Below are 13,841 nucleotides of genomic sequence, written 5' to 3'. Positions count from 1 at the left end.
AGACACATGAAGCTGTCTGCTCAGTCGGTCTGATTAAACTCCACCAATCAGAACAAATCTCTCAGACAGCGAAAGGGCTGCTCTCTCTCCGGACTAACAGCTCTGAAGGCCTGGCTCTGATGGCAGTAGCATCTCCATCTCTTTTATACTTAGTAAATGAAATGATTGCACTTCAAATGTTATGTTAAGACATGAATACATGATTTGATGGATTTAATTTAAACTACGACTTTGCAAAGCTGCTGTACATTTTGTTATTTCATTTTGCACTCATGCAGATAATTCTAAAATGTAAAGCAGCAGAGCCCGGAATATCCTGAGTTTAAATTCCTTGTTTTGGTAAAAGTCGAGGAACACTAGATCCTAGCCTTGCCTGCCATTCAATAGCCTCTTTAGTTAGACCCTGGTAAACGCCCCTATCTTTCAAACTCCACGACCCCTGTTTTGATTGTAGTCCCATACTCAAACGGAGATACTTCAGAAGATCCTCCCCATGGAGCCACAGAAGACATTATAGCTCTTTTCCCCAGGCCAAGACAAGACAAATGATGTCAGTAATTTAATTGTGGTGAAAGATAAACACAGCGTATACTAGTTTAGAAATTACAACTTCTCTATGTTTTCCAAATTTGCAGCATCCTCCTACTCTCTGTGTTTCTCTTAATTTGTTTTTGTTGTCTCTCCGTGTCTTCCCAAGCAGCATCAGGGCCCTTTGTTGCTTTTTTGAAAGCCGATGTTTGTCCAATGATGGTAATCTAATACAAACTCACTACTTGATTCGAAGCCACAGTGGCCTAATGGATAAGGCACTGGCCTCCTAAGCCAGGGATTGTGGGTGCGAGTCCCATCTGGGGTGATTGACAGTTGATATTTAACTCCATAATGTCAGAGATTTACACATATCCACTAGGTTTGTATTGAGTCCTGCCAAAACTCCAACATTCAATACTATGCCAGATGCCTGCGCATCACGTGTAGACACAAGGCTCAACTCAATTAAATATTTCACCTCCTCCTTTCCCTCAGTCACGTCCCTTCCTTGCATTTTAGCTCTGCCTCCGTAAGACGCAAGGACAGAGGAGTCCTCACGTATTAATTGGGATGTTCTCGTTCACTCAAGTGTCACCATAAACAATGCCTTTTACTTATGGTGCGCGCAGTTTTATCCCCTGTCACTGGACTTCCCTCCACATCAATCCCTTCAAACCTGGGATTTAGTTTCTAATTGAAATGATTTCGTCCATCTCTTCCATTCATCTCTTTTATTATAGTTTTCTATGTATTATTTTCGGTCCTGTATTTGTGTTTCCAGGTATAACATTTCATTTAAGTTATAATTATAATCATAACAATAATAACAATCGATGTATTCATTTCCTTATGGTATTTGAGCTTGTTTCAGATCAACTTTTGTATTGGATGTTGTTATTTAATTTGTCCTACAGAAGAGACACAAATCACTCAAATATGTATTAGTTATGCTACCCGTATTTGTATACATCCTAAATGTTTAACGTTCTGTGGGTCTACCACACATGCATCGAAAACCACAAGTAAGAACTGTAAGTTATTATTTTATAATCAAAACATTATTATTGAATTTGTACATATATTTCACACACTTTAATGTTTTTATAGAATATGATCTCCTCATTCGTTTAAGAGATTTAATATATGTTACTCTTAATGAAGCACTTTAAACATTGAATGACTCTGATCCTCCTTTAACGGTAAGATCAGCTGCAGTGAGCAGAGGCTGTGAAGGTGGGGGCGGGGCNCACTCTTTCAAACACAGACACACACACACACACACACACACACACACACACACACACACACACACACACACACACACACACACACACACACACACACACACACACACACCAGCATGTTTACATCTCCTTTGTCCCCAGTGCCGCCCTGATTTCCGGAGGAGAGGCTTTGTTTACTTCGATGTAAGGGCGGCACAATGTTAGCAGCATAACGGATCTGATGCAGAGTGATAGAGAATACATAAAGCTTTAAACTCACTCTCTCTAACTCTGGCGTAATTCCTCCAACTCTTAATAAGGCATTTATTAAATGTTGTGAAACTCTGATCAGTGGTTTAGCGGTTATGCCTTCAAATTTAAAGTTGGATCGTCCCTGAGTGCTTCTGGTCTAAGATGCATATCAGGTAATCACAATATAGTTGGTTTAGCTCTGGCTCCTTTCTTTTTTTAGTGGTTCCCAATGTTGGAGGTGCCATGGTGCTGGAAGAATTGACACATTTCTTTTAAATTGTACTATGTGTGGGTTTATATCACAACAAGTAGGAAATTGTGTGGGAGAGAAACTGACCTTTGGGATGTTTAGCATCCTAGTACTAGGATGGGTTAAATATGTGTGCTGTGTGCTCTGCATGTGTGACCATTAAAGAGGGTTTCATCCCTCCAATTCTATTCTACCTACTGTACATGGACAAAAAACCGGCATAACACACTACGGGAAATGGAAAAACCGATAAAGCGTAATAAGCTGAGTATTTAGTATATTTTTTCCAGGCAGCAAGAAAGAGTCAAAAGGAGAAACACAGGAGAAACCTGGGATTTGATTCAAGGTTAGTGAAGGCAACACTATAGTTTAAGAAGAGCGGGGCTAAACCACTCGATGATTTCTTTTTCATGTTCTGCAAATCATGATTGAGACCTGCCTGGAAAAGAAAATCCCCTGTGAGGCCTCAAACCCTCGAACTGAACACCAACCGAGCGGTTCCTGAAAACCAGCGAGCTGCAGCTCCAGGTTCACTCCATGCATTTTTCTGCCATTAGTGAGAAAGTGCTGTGTGTGTAACCTGAGCAGAAGAATCTGGCGGTAAGAACGCTTAACCCATGCACGCACACACACACACAGAAAATAAAGCAAGACAGGCACAGCTGCCCTGGTGTGTTTGTACGTAGGTGGGTGAGGGTTAAGTTGTGTTATTTGAGATTTTAAGGCACTGTGCAATTACATGTGTGTGTGTGTGTGTGTGTGTGTGTGTGTGTGTGTGTGTGTGTATGACTCATACCAATTAGGCTGCAAACCTTGGCCACCTCTACATCCTCTCCAGACGAGGCACCAGATATCTAAATTAAAAACTGCGTAATGTGAGAAGACAAAAACAGAGGAGGTATCAGGCCGTAGGNGTGTTTTTGTACGTAGGTGGGTGAGGGTTAAGTTGTGTTATTTGAGATTTTAAGGCACTGTGCAATTACATGTGTGTGTGTGTGTGTGTGTGTGTGTATGACTCATACCAATTAGGCTGCAAACCTTGGCCACCTCTACATCCTCTCCAGACGAGGCACCAGATATCTAAATTAAAAACTGCGTAATGTGAGAAGACAAAAACAGNACTGAGGGATCCAGAGATGATGTCGGTCTGCAACCTGATCCGATGTGTGCGTTTTTGGCCGGAAGACAGCTGGAGTCTCACACATGCAATGCAGTTCAATGGAGATGGAATAAACCTGAATGAAGGACCGTGATTTGCTTTCCAAGAACTGGACTGAAGCAACATTCTTTAAACATTTGTCCTGCATGCAACTTCACATTGAATTGTCGTGGCTTACAGGATTGAGCCATGTGACCTCATGGTGTCAGTCTGTATTAAGTGATAGTTGATCTTAGTTGCATGTGGCAGTGTTAATCCTAGCATGAAACTGCAGCGCTCATAGAATCATTTTTCTGAAACAATCCTCTACCAAGAACTGCTTTGTGTATATTTTCCGTTTGTCACGTTCCATCTCGCGCTTCCATTTTTCTTATTTCAACATTCATTATGCATATGCAGCTTGATTAATATAAATCATGCAAAGGCTCATTCATTCAGACATACAGTATTTCTATGTTTGATATCTTTCTCCTACTCTCTTTCCCTCTTTGTTCGACAATTATGGCCAGATGTCAGCTTCTGAGGTTGGGCTATTAAATCATCACAAATCATCACAGCAGTCACCTAGAATGAACCTGCATGCAAACACTCACACACCATCAGACACAAGTGAGTTGATGAAGATTTTCATTAAAACATTTCCTTCTCTCTTACGCATAACTTACGAAATTTGCTGAAGACACGCTCCCATTGTTATCACATCAGTTTTAAAATATCATTTTTCATCATTTACTTTTCATGGAGAATGAAAATAATTACAAAAGATTGACAGGAGAGAAAAATTGATTGGGAGAAGAAACGAGAGCTTTCTTTGCGAACAGATTTTTTGAGGACATTGATGTTTGTTGAGCATCACAACAAAATCTCTCAGAGTTTCTCTTTACTGGTGGTCCCATAAATCTGCATACACCAATACATGCATACACAACCTCTCAGATAAACAAGTATACACACGCACACAAAGACTATTTACTTGCGCAAACATTTGCCAACCTACACACGATAAAAGACTTCAAGGAATCTTCTAAGTTGCCCCGACATAAAAAGCCTGCCTTCACACAAACGCCTCTCCATCACCCCCAACCACAGGGCAGCGGTACAGAGGATGTTTTATGGCAATCAAATTGCTCTTACGTCCGGGGGAAAAAAATAGGAAACTGTGAAAATATTGAAACAAATTAAAGCGTGACTGAGGAAAAACGAGCCGGCTGACTAAAGATGGAGGAATGAGTGCCGAGATTGAGCGTTAATAGGAAAAAGGTGCTAAAGATATTGAGAGTTAGAAATTGAGAGGGAAAGACAATAAGACGCAGGTGTGGGCTCATTACTGTGAAGCACAGCGGCCATAGAATAATTACAGCAGGACCACACAGGAGAAGAGAGGAGATGAAAGCAGGGAGGAGGTGGAGGAGCAGGCAATGCAAAGCAGCAGAGAGAGAAACTCAGAACAACTGCATCCATGCTTTGAACATCATTGGCTATGCAGATTGTTCCAGCTATGAAAACACGCTAACTGCCTCTCTAAGGAGATGCCATGGCATGATTCGCGGCTTGTATTACAGCGAGGGTCCTCTCTGAAGGTTAACCCAGTGCAGCACTAAGTGTCTCTGGGTGCCATTTGTATAATCTGATGTAAAGTTGTCATTTAGCCTCTTATCTTGAATAGCATGTGGCAATTCTCTTCATCCCAGTTTGAATGGGATTTGGTGCAATGACATCTACCGTACACGTTTGAGTCTTAATACCCTTTTTTTTTTTATTAAAGTTTTGTTTTCTTAAGGGTGTTTTTAAACAGAATGTTTTTCATTACGTGCTAAAATAAAAGCTCTGGAGATTAGGTATGAAGTTTCAAACACGATTATTTGTAGAAAATGTTTACCTAAGTTCTTATTTATTTATTTTCAAAGTTCATTAATGGACTTTGGAACAGTAGTTGAAAGCACAATGTCATTTCAATATCTATTTAATAGCTGTTGTGGTAAATATATCAGAACATCTTCCTCAGCAGGCTGAGTTTGCCCCGTTGTCATGGGGAAATGTTTATGTAAAGATGAGTACAAACATTTTAAACATCTGCAATCTGAAATGTTACACTTTGATTGAACTGAGCAGATACTGGACTCTAAGGTTATTTTGTCTAAAACACCTTTACATTGGCAGGTGCATCAAAAGAGCCCAATATTGCACCTATCTGAAGGTTTTAAATGTACATTGAAAGCTTTCTGCATGTTTGGATGGCATATGGTCAAAGGATTACTTACTGTATAGTCCTTATTTCTCTTGTTAAGGTTAATTCTTCGAGTTCAATGCGACCAAAGTAGCTCATGAGGGTTCACTCAATTCATTGCTTCTGAAGCACATGTGTGCACGCATATATGAAAGTGAATGAAAAGGACGGTGAATGAGTGTGAGTGAATGAGGGAGGGAGGGAGAGAGAGAGGGAGGGAGGCAGCAGCTGTCTGCCTGGATGACCTCAGCTGCAGCTGCTGCCCCCCCCGCCCCGCTGCCCTCTGTATGCCAGCTCGCCTTTGAAGTTCAGGTCAATACCGATACAGCTCTGGATCACAGAACGATAATGATTACTGGAGAATAGAACGCGCTTAATTTATGGCCAATTATCCAAATAATTGAGCTAAACATTTATATTTGTGCACCTGAAATTGGATGGCAACCCTGACAGAAACAGAAAAGGCACTTTCAAGGATGTTTCATTTTTGTGGTCTAAGCAAAAGTTGTATATATAATATTCTAGATATTGCTACATCTATACCAAGAAAACAAGCATTGAGTCTTTTTGTAAACCGTAAAATTTGAGGTTTTTTTTGCCAGCAGAATTCTTTCAAGATTCCCACTTTGGTAAATTAATATTGGCAGGTTATATCTGTACCGCAGTACTTTGCACAAGTCTGTCTTTGAAGTGCCGACGGCGGGCATAGAGATATTCTCTGGAACGCTGGAACCTGACACACACATGCACCCACACACATACTGTACACAGACACACACGCACAGGATGGCATGTAGACAAACACATGGATTGATGCACACACAGAGGGCTGTAGAGACATACACACACTGATTTGCACGTGTTAATATGCACTGACACGCCGTTGACCCGCCAGGTATTTTGTTTACATGGAAGAAGTTAATGGGAGAAGCTATTTGAGTCTCAACTGTATAGAAACAAGACGTTTGTCACAGGGTATAGCCACCACTTTGGAAAAAAACAAAGCCCAACAATGTGTCTTTCATAGAGACATCGAAATGGAGACACACACCCACACGCACATTTCCTGCTCATTCATAATCATACAGGAACACACAAGAACAACAATTGTGGTCAGACACGCGCACAAAGCATAACAACTCAGACAAAAGCACGATTCATTGTCTGGGGAATTACACAGATTTGATTACTGTATAATGGCCCCACCAACCAAACCTGGCTAATTATACCAGTCGAAAGCATACATATTTACACTGAACTGGCATTGTATCTTCTCCAGCTGTCTTTAGTGTCTGTCATTTGAATTGAATTCAAGGTTTGCTGTTGTTTATGTTTCATAGTTTGTTTCTTTATTATATTAATGTTATAATTTATAAAAAAACGTATTCTTATGTCACAGAAACTCACACAGAAGAATCAATGCAAGCAAGCCAGAATGAAAAAAAAGTAAAGAAAAATAAAGCCTGAAAAAACAGATGCTAGGATGGAAACCGTCTGTAATCGTACAAACACACGCGTAAACACAGCCCCCCACTTTTTCAAGAAGAGACTAGTAGTGTAGCTTTCTTCTCCAATCACAATTTTGAAAGTTTGAAAAGTGTCACACAGCCCGGGTCTCAACGATGTTAAAGATAAATCTTCCAAAAAGTTGTTTGATAGTTCTAAGTAACATATTAAGTCCAAAGTAAAAGTGATTTTAGTACCAATCCTCAAACTAATTCAAATGTTGATATTTGCGTCTCATTTCACAGTCACATTGTTTTTCACTTACCTATAACGATGAGGGTGTAGTTGATGTTCACGCTGCCGAACCCGTTGGTGGCCTTGCAGATGTAGGTCCCTGCGTCTTCAGGCTCCACCTCTTTGATCCGCAGACCGTGCTGCAGCACTCTGAAGCGCGTCCAGCCGCTGTGGATGTTGCGGCCATCTTTGGTCCACATGATGAGCGGCGGGGGGTCTCCCTCCACGGGGCAGGGCAGCTTCATGGTGCGACCCAGACGGACGCTCTGCCGGTGGGCCACTCGCTCCGACACCCTGGGAGGACCTGGAGGGTAAAAGAGGAGAGAGGGAGTTATTGAGATGGTCAAACTATATTTATTGTTATTGTAAGATTAGTTACAGGACACAAAGTTTACTGATTAAGTAGGGTGTTCAACAATCTGATTACTAAAGGTGTAAACAGGCGGGTCGGTTGACATTATAGACACCTCCTTAGGAAAGTGTTTTCATTTCCTATCAGAAAAGTTTCTGTTTTTTTCAGCAGCAGAAAAATATAGTTTTTTAATCTGGTTAAAACTAGGAAAAAATATGAAATGATAGACTAATTATTATCCATCATGTTAGCACCAACAGATGTTTCCTTTGAAAGGTCAATCTGATCCACATTGGCAGAGATACATCTAAAATATATATCATTTAACTTCCTATCAAGGGCTATTATTCATCCATTGTTACCCGCTTGTATTCAGGTCCACCTTAAATAAGGTTGCGGCAACTATGTCATGTCAAAACTATTGAAATTCCTTGAGGTCAAAGTGACCTCTTTTTTCTCTCTATTCCAAACCCCCAAATGTTGCATTTTCAATCATTTAGGAAAGATGCTAATTCTTAATGTTGAGAAAATGCAAACAGAATTATTGGTATTTTTCTTCATTTCTGCTTGACGAATGACTTTTAGGTGTGTTGAGAGACGGAAGTATTTAAAGGGAGGTGGGTGTGTCAACAGGTTTAGGATCAAGGTTACAATGACCGCTTGTAAATGCCTTTTCTTCACCTCCATGTTTGCAGCTACCTACTCTTTTTCATTGCTATTCTCCGAACCAATGAAGCATCCATTCCAAATATGGCTTTTAACACACACAAGGTATCCTCTGACCTTTAAGAAGATTATCATGGCTTAGCTCAAACATTGACATCTTATCACAGACAACAATAGAGTACCCAGGCAGCAAACACAAAGCCAAGCTGATATCAACGGAGATGTCGTGGCGAGACATAAAATCAGGCGTGACCTTGACCGCTCAGTAGCCGCTCTACTGTGAAACGGCACACTAGGAAAACAGAGGGAGGTGAAGGAGCCGGCTGATTGACTGGGGAAGGTGGGAGGAAACTGTGGGGGTGATGGAGAGAACAAATAAGCAGCAGGAGAAAGAGAGGAAGGTAAGAAGAGAGAAAGGGAGGAAATTGGGGAATGAGGGAGGATGGAATTTAAGGGAGTCCGTCTGAGAAGAGAATGAAATATGGCCGAAAAGGGGAGCAATAAAATGAAAGACAAACAGGAAGAAGCAGGAGGAGGTATAGGAGTTAGCATGGTTCACTGCACGTCTCCATCTCATTACTCCTTCTGCCTTAAAACAATACCCTACAAATATAGCTCTAAAAACACACAATAGGCCACCTTTTAGCGAACAAAGTGTCCTAACAGACACATTGTTAGGAAAACACCACAGAACGACCCACTGCAGGTCATGTCAGTTTAAGATTTAAAGGAAGGACAAAGGCTCTGTTGATTTGAACAATGGCCCAGATAGAGGCTTATCTAGATTACATATAGTCTGATAAAGATTAGTAACATATCAACGCAAATATAAACATTTAAGCTGGGTTTCATTTAGGGCCCCCTTTCTCTGATACCTTCTTATCACACAGAGTTAACACAGCCAGATAGCTTTAATTTGCCCTTGTGAAAAAGGGGTTAGTATACAATGACTATTGTGTTGTTTCTAGAGAGAAAGAGACGTTGGGATGTGGCCACAGGTGAAGAATAGGTGATCAGTAGAGGAAGAGTTAAAAACCCAATATATTTGAGCCCAGTGAAGCACATGAAGAGGCTAACCCTGCCATTAATGAACGACCAACGATACCTACTGAACAACTTTGTGAAACCAAAAGGATAATTGCAGCTTGCTAGAACTCAATTTGTAACATCCAGCTTCAAAGCACTTCTGTGCCAAATTCCCCACATGTATACATTCAAATAATTCTTGTTTTTTTTGAGAATAGATAGACTTACAAAAACATTATATTGCATATTCCAGTGTACTCCTGTTTTCTAACACCTCTTGAAATGATCCCACATTGTAAAATGAAAAAAATAATGTGTGAGAAAGAACTGCGCCAAGTCAAAGTTAAACCTTGAAGTTGGTCTGTAATGTAAAATGTAATTTAACATTACATTTTATTGAATTGTTTTCTCTTCAAGATAACTTTGCTTATTTAAAAAGCTGTTAAAAACCTGTCTGGCTGACTTATGTATATTTCTTTGGGATAATAACTTGTAAAACATCTCCCTAAGTGGAATAAACATGAAAAATGATCTGCTCCACAGATGGCTTGTAGCACTAACCTATATGCATATTTGTTTTTTGGATTGTCTTTACAGAAACGTGTTTCCCCCTTCCTTCAGAGTCTCAAACTTCAGAAGATTCAAAGAAAGACTCCCCATCATTGGCCCAGCTGTCAATTGTCACCAAAACAAAACAAAGCTTGATTTACTCCACCAATGTGCAGCTGTGGATGTCTGAGATGAATAAGGCGAAGTCGTGGACATAGAGCTGAATAAAAAAGAAGAACAGCTACAGTAGTCTTCTAGCACTTGCTGTTGTTTTAACAGGCGAGCAGGAGGTGGACACAATGATGGATGGATGCTGGGTAAATGTGTGAAAACGGCATTAGTCACACCGAGGAATTCACAGGAGCTTCTCCTCCCTCTCTCTCCATGTGTTCACTCAGCTCTATGGCTTTCTCATCAGGGGACCAACAGCTCACTTCTACTTCTCCTTTTCTATACCTCCATTTCTTTGTATTACATACTGTATATCTCCTCGTTGTAAATAATCTCCTTTCTAACTTGAATTCCTGTCCTATTTCTTTCTTTTTCGTTGTTGTCCCTCTTCCCCCTATACGAATACCTTTTAATGTTCCTATGTTTTCTTTCTTTATATTTCTCTCTTCTCATTTCTTCCTCCAACAGATTGAAATCTCATTCCTCTGAACTCTCTCTACTCCCCTGTTACTTTTCTCTTTCTCTCCCTTAACCCCTCGCTTCCCATTACTCTCCTCCCTCCTCTCTTCTCCACTGTCATCGCTCTTTTCCCCCTTTCTCCCTGCACTCTCTTTTCCTCTTTCATCACACTCATTCGCAACCATCCTCTTCGTTCAGTACCGTATCTTTTCTTTCTCTCCCGTGTGATTTACTGGGATCTGCACTCACACATAACTTCCCCAGTTTCTTCCCCAGAGGATCGCAGGAGCAGAACCTCGAAGTGAACCTTTAACTTTCGACAGTTAACCTCTCTACCTCCCCCTTTTCTTCGTTTCCTCTCTTTCTCTACCCGATGAAGGGAACACAGACCAGCAGCCTCCTTTCCTTCCCCTCCTCATCCTCCTCTTCTATGGTCCATGACTGAAGTAAAGTCTTTTAAAATGTGTCTCTAGGGGTGAAACTGAAGAAAGTAAAACATCTATCCTACTCTTTAACAAGACAAAGGGTCAGTGTGTGGGTCCTATATGTGCTGCTGAGTGTTATGCTAAATATAATCAAATCATTCTAATCACAGTCTTTGTTTTGTTGTCTGTTTATATACTGTTTAGAAAGCCTGTGTCTTTGTACGTCTGCATGTGTGTGCGTGGGAAGGAGAATAGAAAATTGCAGGCCTTTAAAACGTTGGTCTGTTTAGTCCATTTGGGGCTTTACGGCGCTCCCTTGCCTGTAACTGTCTCCCCGAGACAATCTGAAGCACCTTGAAGATTGTTTTTGGGCCCCCAGACACACACAAACACATACCACGCTCCGCCTCCTTCTCCTTATATGCAGGGCGTGTGTCGGTAGATTAGGCGTGCACGTCTGGTATTCTGTAGCCCTAATGACAAGAAAATACGACCCACGTCAGAAACACACTACTCCCACAGAGGCAGCTTCCAGCCCCGAGCTGCACATCCTCTGCATGGATGGTAGCTCAAGGCCAAATAAAGCAGGAATCAGTCCACACGTTCTGCTCTCTTACTGGTGACTCCCAAAAACAACTGTGAATGCAAAGCTTGAATTCCATAAAAGGAAAAGTTTGAGATTTTGGGGACTGCTTAATCCCAATCATTTGTTATGAAGCTGGAGGAGTGCACGCCTCCAGATCCACCAGCTTCAAGACCATACATTTAAAATATTGTTTTAAGCTAACTTAAGACAGCGCCCCCTAAAAATATTGTTTGTAGAGCATAATGGATTTTGTTTGTCTTACTTCTGTTTGGTGGGAAATCGTGCTCCAAGTTTCAAACAGGACGTTTAATCAGCCTTCATTTTTAACTGTTTGGCAAATTTGCATTACTACTGTAAAAGTTTGCCAAATGTTCTATTAGAAGTTCCTTTTTCCAGAGTTAAGATTTGAGTGAGTTATGACTTTACTAAAAAAGTAGTGGGGTTTTTCACTCAAATCCACCTCACGGAGTATCTTTGCCTCACATTTGTCTGGCTCTGTCATCGAGATTAATCTACAGATATATATTTTGTCGTCACACTCAAGTGCACACAGACTGTTTTTCTTGCTTTGGCCAACAAATACTTCTAGTAAACCTTTGCATTTTCACACGGTAACATTAGCAGATATAAAAAAACTAAAGTTAAGCATCAACTCAGTTTTAGTATGTTTTCTTTGGTTCTGTTTTCTTCTTTGAAAATTAGAAAATCATTTCCAGCAAATGTTAGAGCAAAATGCTGTTTGTTTAAATCACTCACTAATGCTTTTCACAGACTTTTCCTTGAGGGAAATAAAATAAGCAATGCCATAACTGTAGGATTGGTATCATATTTGACATTAGAAGGAAAACTATGAACCATGAAAGCAAAGCATGCAACTACTTTGTCCTTTTTCTAGAGTGCTGAAAAAATGCCCGCTAATTTAGTTAATTTTGTGTGCGTACTTTGGCAGAGTGTGACAGCTGGGACTGCCCTTTATGTTTTGGTTTTGGATGGAGAGTTTTTCACTTTTTAATGCCCTTAACGCTCCTCTGGTCTTAGAGTGAGATGGGTCTGCAGAGTCCAACACAACGTTGTTGTTGGCAGGGAATTGAGACTGGAGCGAGAGGGGAGAGCGAAGGAATGCTTTTGATAGAGAACACTTAACAGCGGGACGCAGCGTTGATGTACTGCACAAGGTAGAGGTGTGTGTGTGGATGTATGTGTGTGTATGCATGCTGAGTTATGAAAGACTTAAGTACTGAGAGATAACAAAGTCCTCAAGAGGTCATCATTATTATTGGATCATTTCTTTCTCTCTTGCACTTTTAAATAAGCTCAGGGTTAATAAAACAGGCAGGGAAGGTTTACCCTCCTTGAATGTGCTTCAATGAAAATGTGTGTGTGCACAACTCAAATTACCCAATAACAGTAAGTCGGCTATTTGCGCAACACTTTCTGTAATCCCCCCGTTTTGTTTCTCTATCTGAATTCTCTTTACAGGCCTGAATCCTGTTATCACGTCAATACCCAAACCCTAAATTGATTTTGACCAGTTAGATTGATCGTTGCGTGACGCCACATTAGCTGATCCAGGTTTATGAGTGATTCTTTCTGCTTAAACTGACAGATTTAAGGCAAAAACAACGTCTGACATCTTGCTGATTGTCTTCCCTTCTCTTCCCGTGGTTCAATTACACACACTAAAATGTTCAGGCCTTTCTGTGGCCTGAGGCAGGAGGCAGACTGATGGCTACACATTAAGTTGTCTTCTTCAGGTATACACTTTCTTGTTGTCACTTCCACCTCGACAAAAGGTCAACTGCTGCTTGTTACTCCGTCCTGACAGTTAACACCAGGCCCGAGGCTGGGGAGGATACGCCGACATCCTTGGAGGGCTACGTGACACACACGCACATACACACTTTCACACATAAATCCAAAGGCTTACACTTGTATCACACGCGCACAAAAAAGGAAAACATACAGCAACCAGGAAAACCTTGAGGAATCTGCTGAGTGGTCGGTACAGCAACAAAATCCCCAAAGCTAACCACACCATTGTCTGTCTTAGAGCACACACACACACACACACACACACACACACACACACACACACACACACACACACACACACACACACACACACACACACACACACCCACACCCCCCCCACACACACACACACACACACACACACACACACACACACACACACACACACACGCACACACTCTTTCTCTCACACA

At 41.1% G+C, this 13,841-nt stretch overlaps 1 protein-coding gene and 1 non-coding gene across 2 annotated transcripts in view; one reads left to right on the top strand and one right to left on the bottom strand.

Moving 5' to 3' along the window:
- fgfrl1a (fibroblast growth factor receptor like 1a) overlaps positions 1 to 10,790 on the bottom strand; it is a 49,895-nt gene extending 39,105 nt beyond the window's left edge. The window contains exons 1-2 of the mRNA XM_010775718.1: positions 10,658 to 10,790; positions 7,414 to 7,686 (exon numbers count right to left, since the gene is read on the bottom strand). Of these exons, the coding sequence (XP_010774020.1) occupies positions 7,414 to 7,686; positions 10,658 to 10,790 (406 nt within the window). The remainder of the gene's footprint in view (positions 1 to 7,413; positions 7,687 to 10,657) is intronic.
- On the top strand, positions 784 to 856 carry trnar-ccu (transfer RNA arginine (anticodon CCU)). Its single transcript has one exon. It is a non-coding gene; the product is annotated as a tRNA-Arg (tRNA).
- Positions 10,791 to 13,841: the final 3,051 nt, after the last annotated feature.

Source organism: Notothenia coriiceps, unplaced genomic scaffold (genome assembly GCF_000735185.1).
Source record: "Notothenia coriiceps isolate Sejong01 unplaced genomic scaffold, NC01 NC01_scaffold00015979, whole genome shotgun sequence".
NCBI classification, from domain to species: domain Eukaryota; kingdom Metazoa; phylum Chordata; class Actinopteri; order Perciformes; family Nototheniidae; genus Notothenia; species Notothenia coriiceps.
The sequence above is the reverse complement of the archived record's forward strand: the minus strand, read 5'-3'. Positions and strand labels throughout refer to the sequence as shown.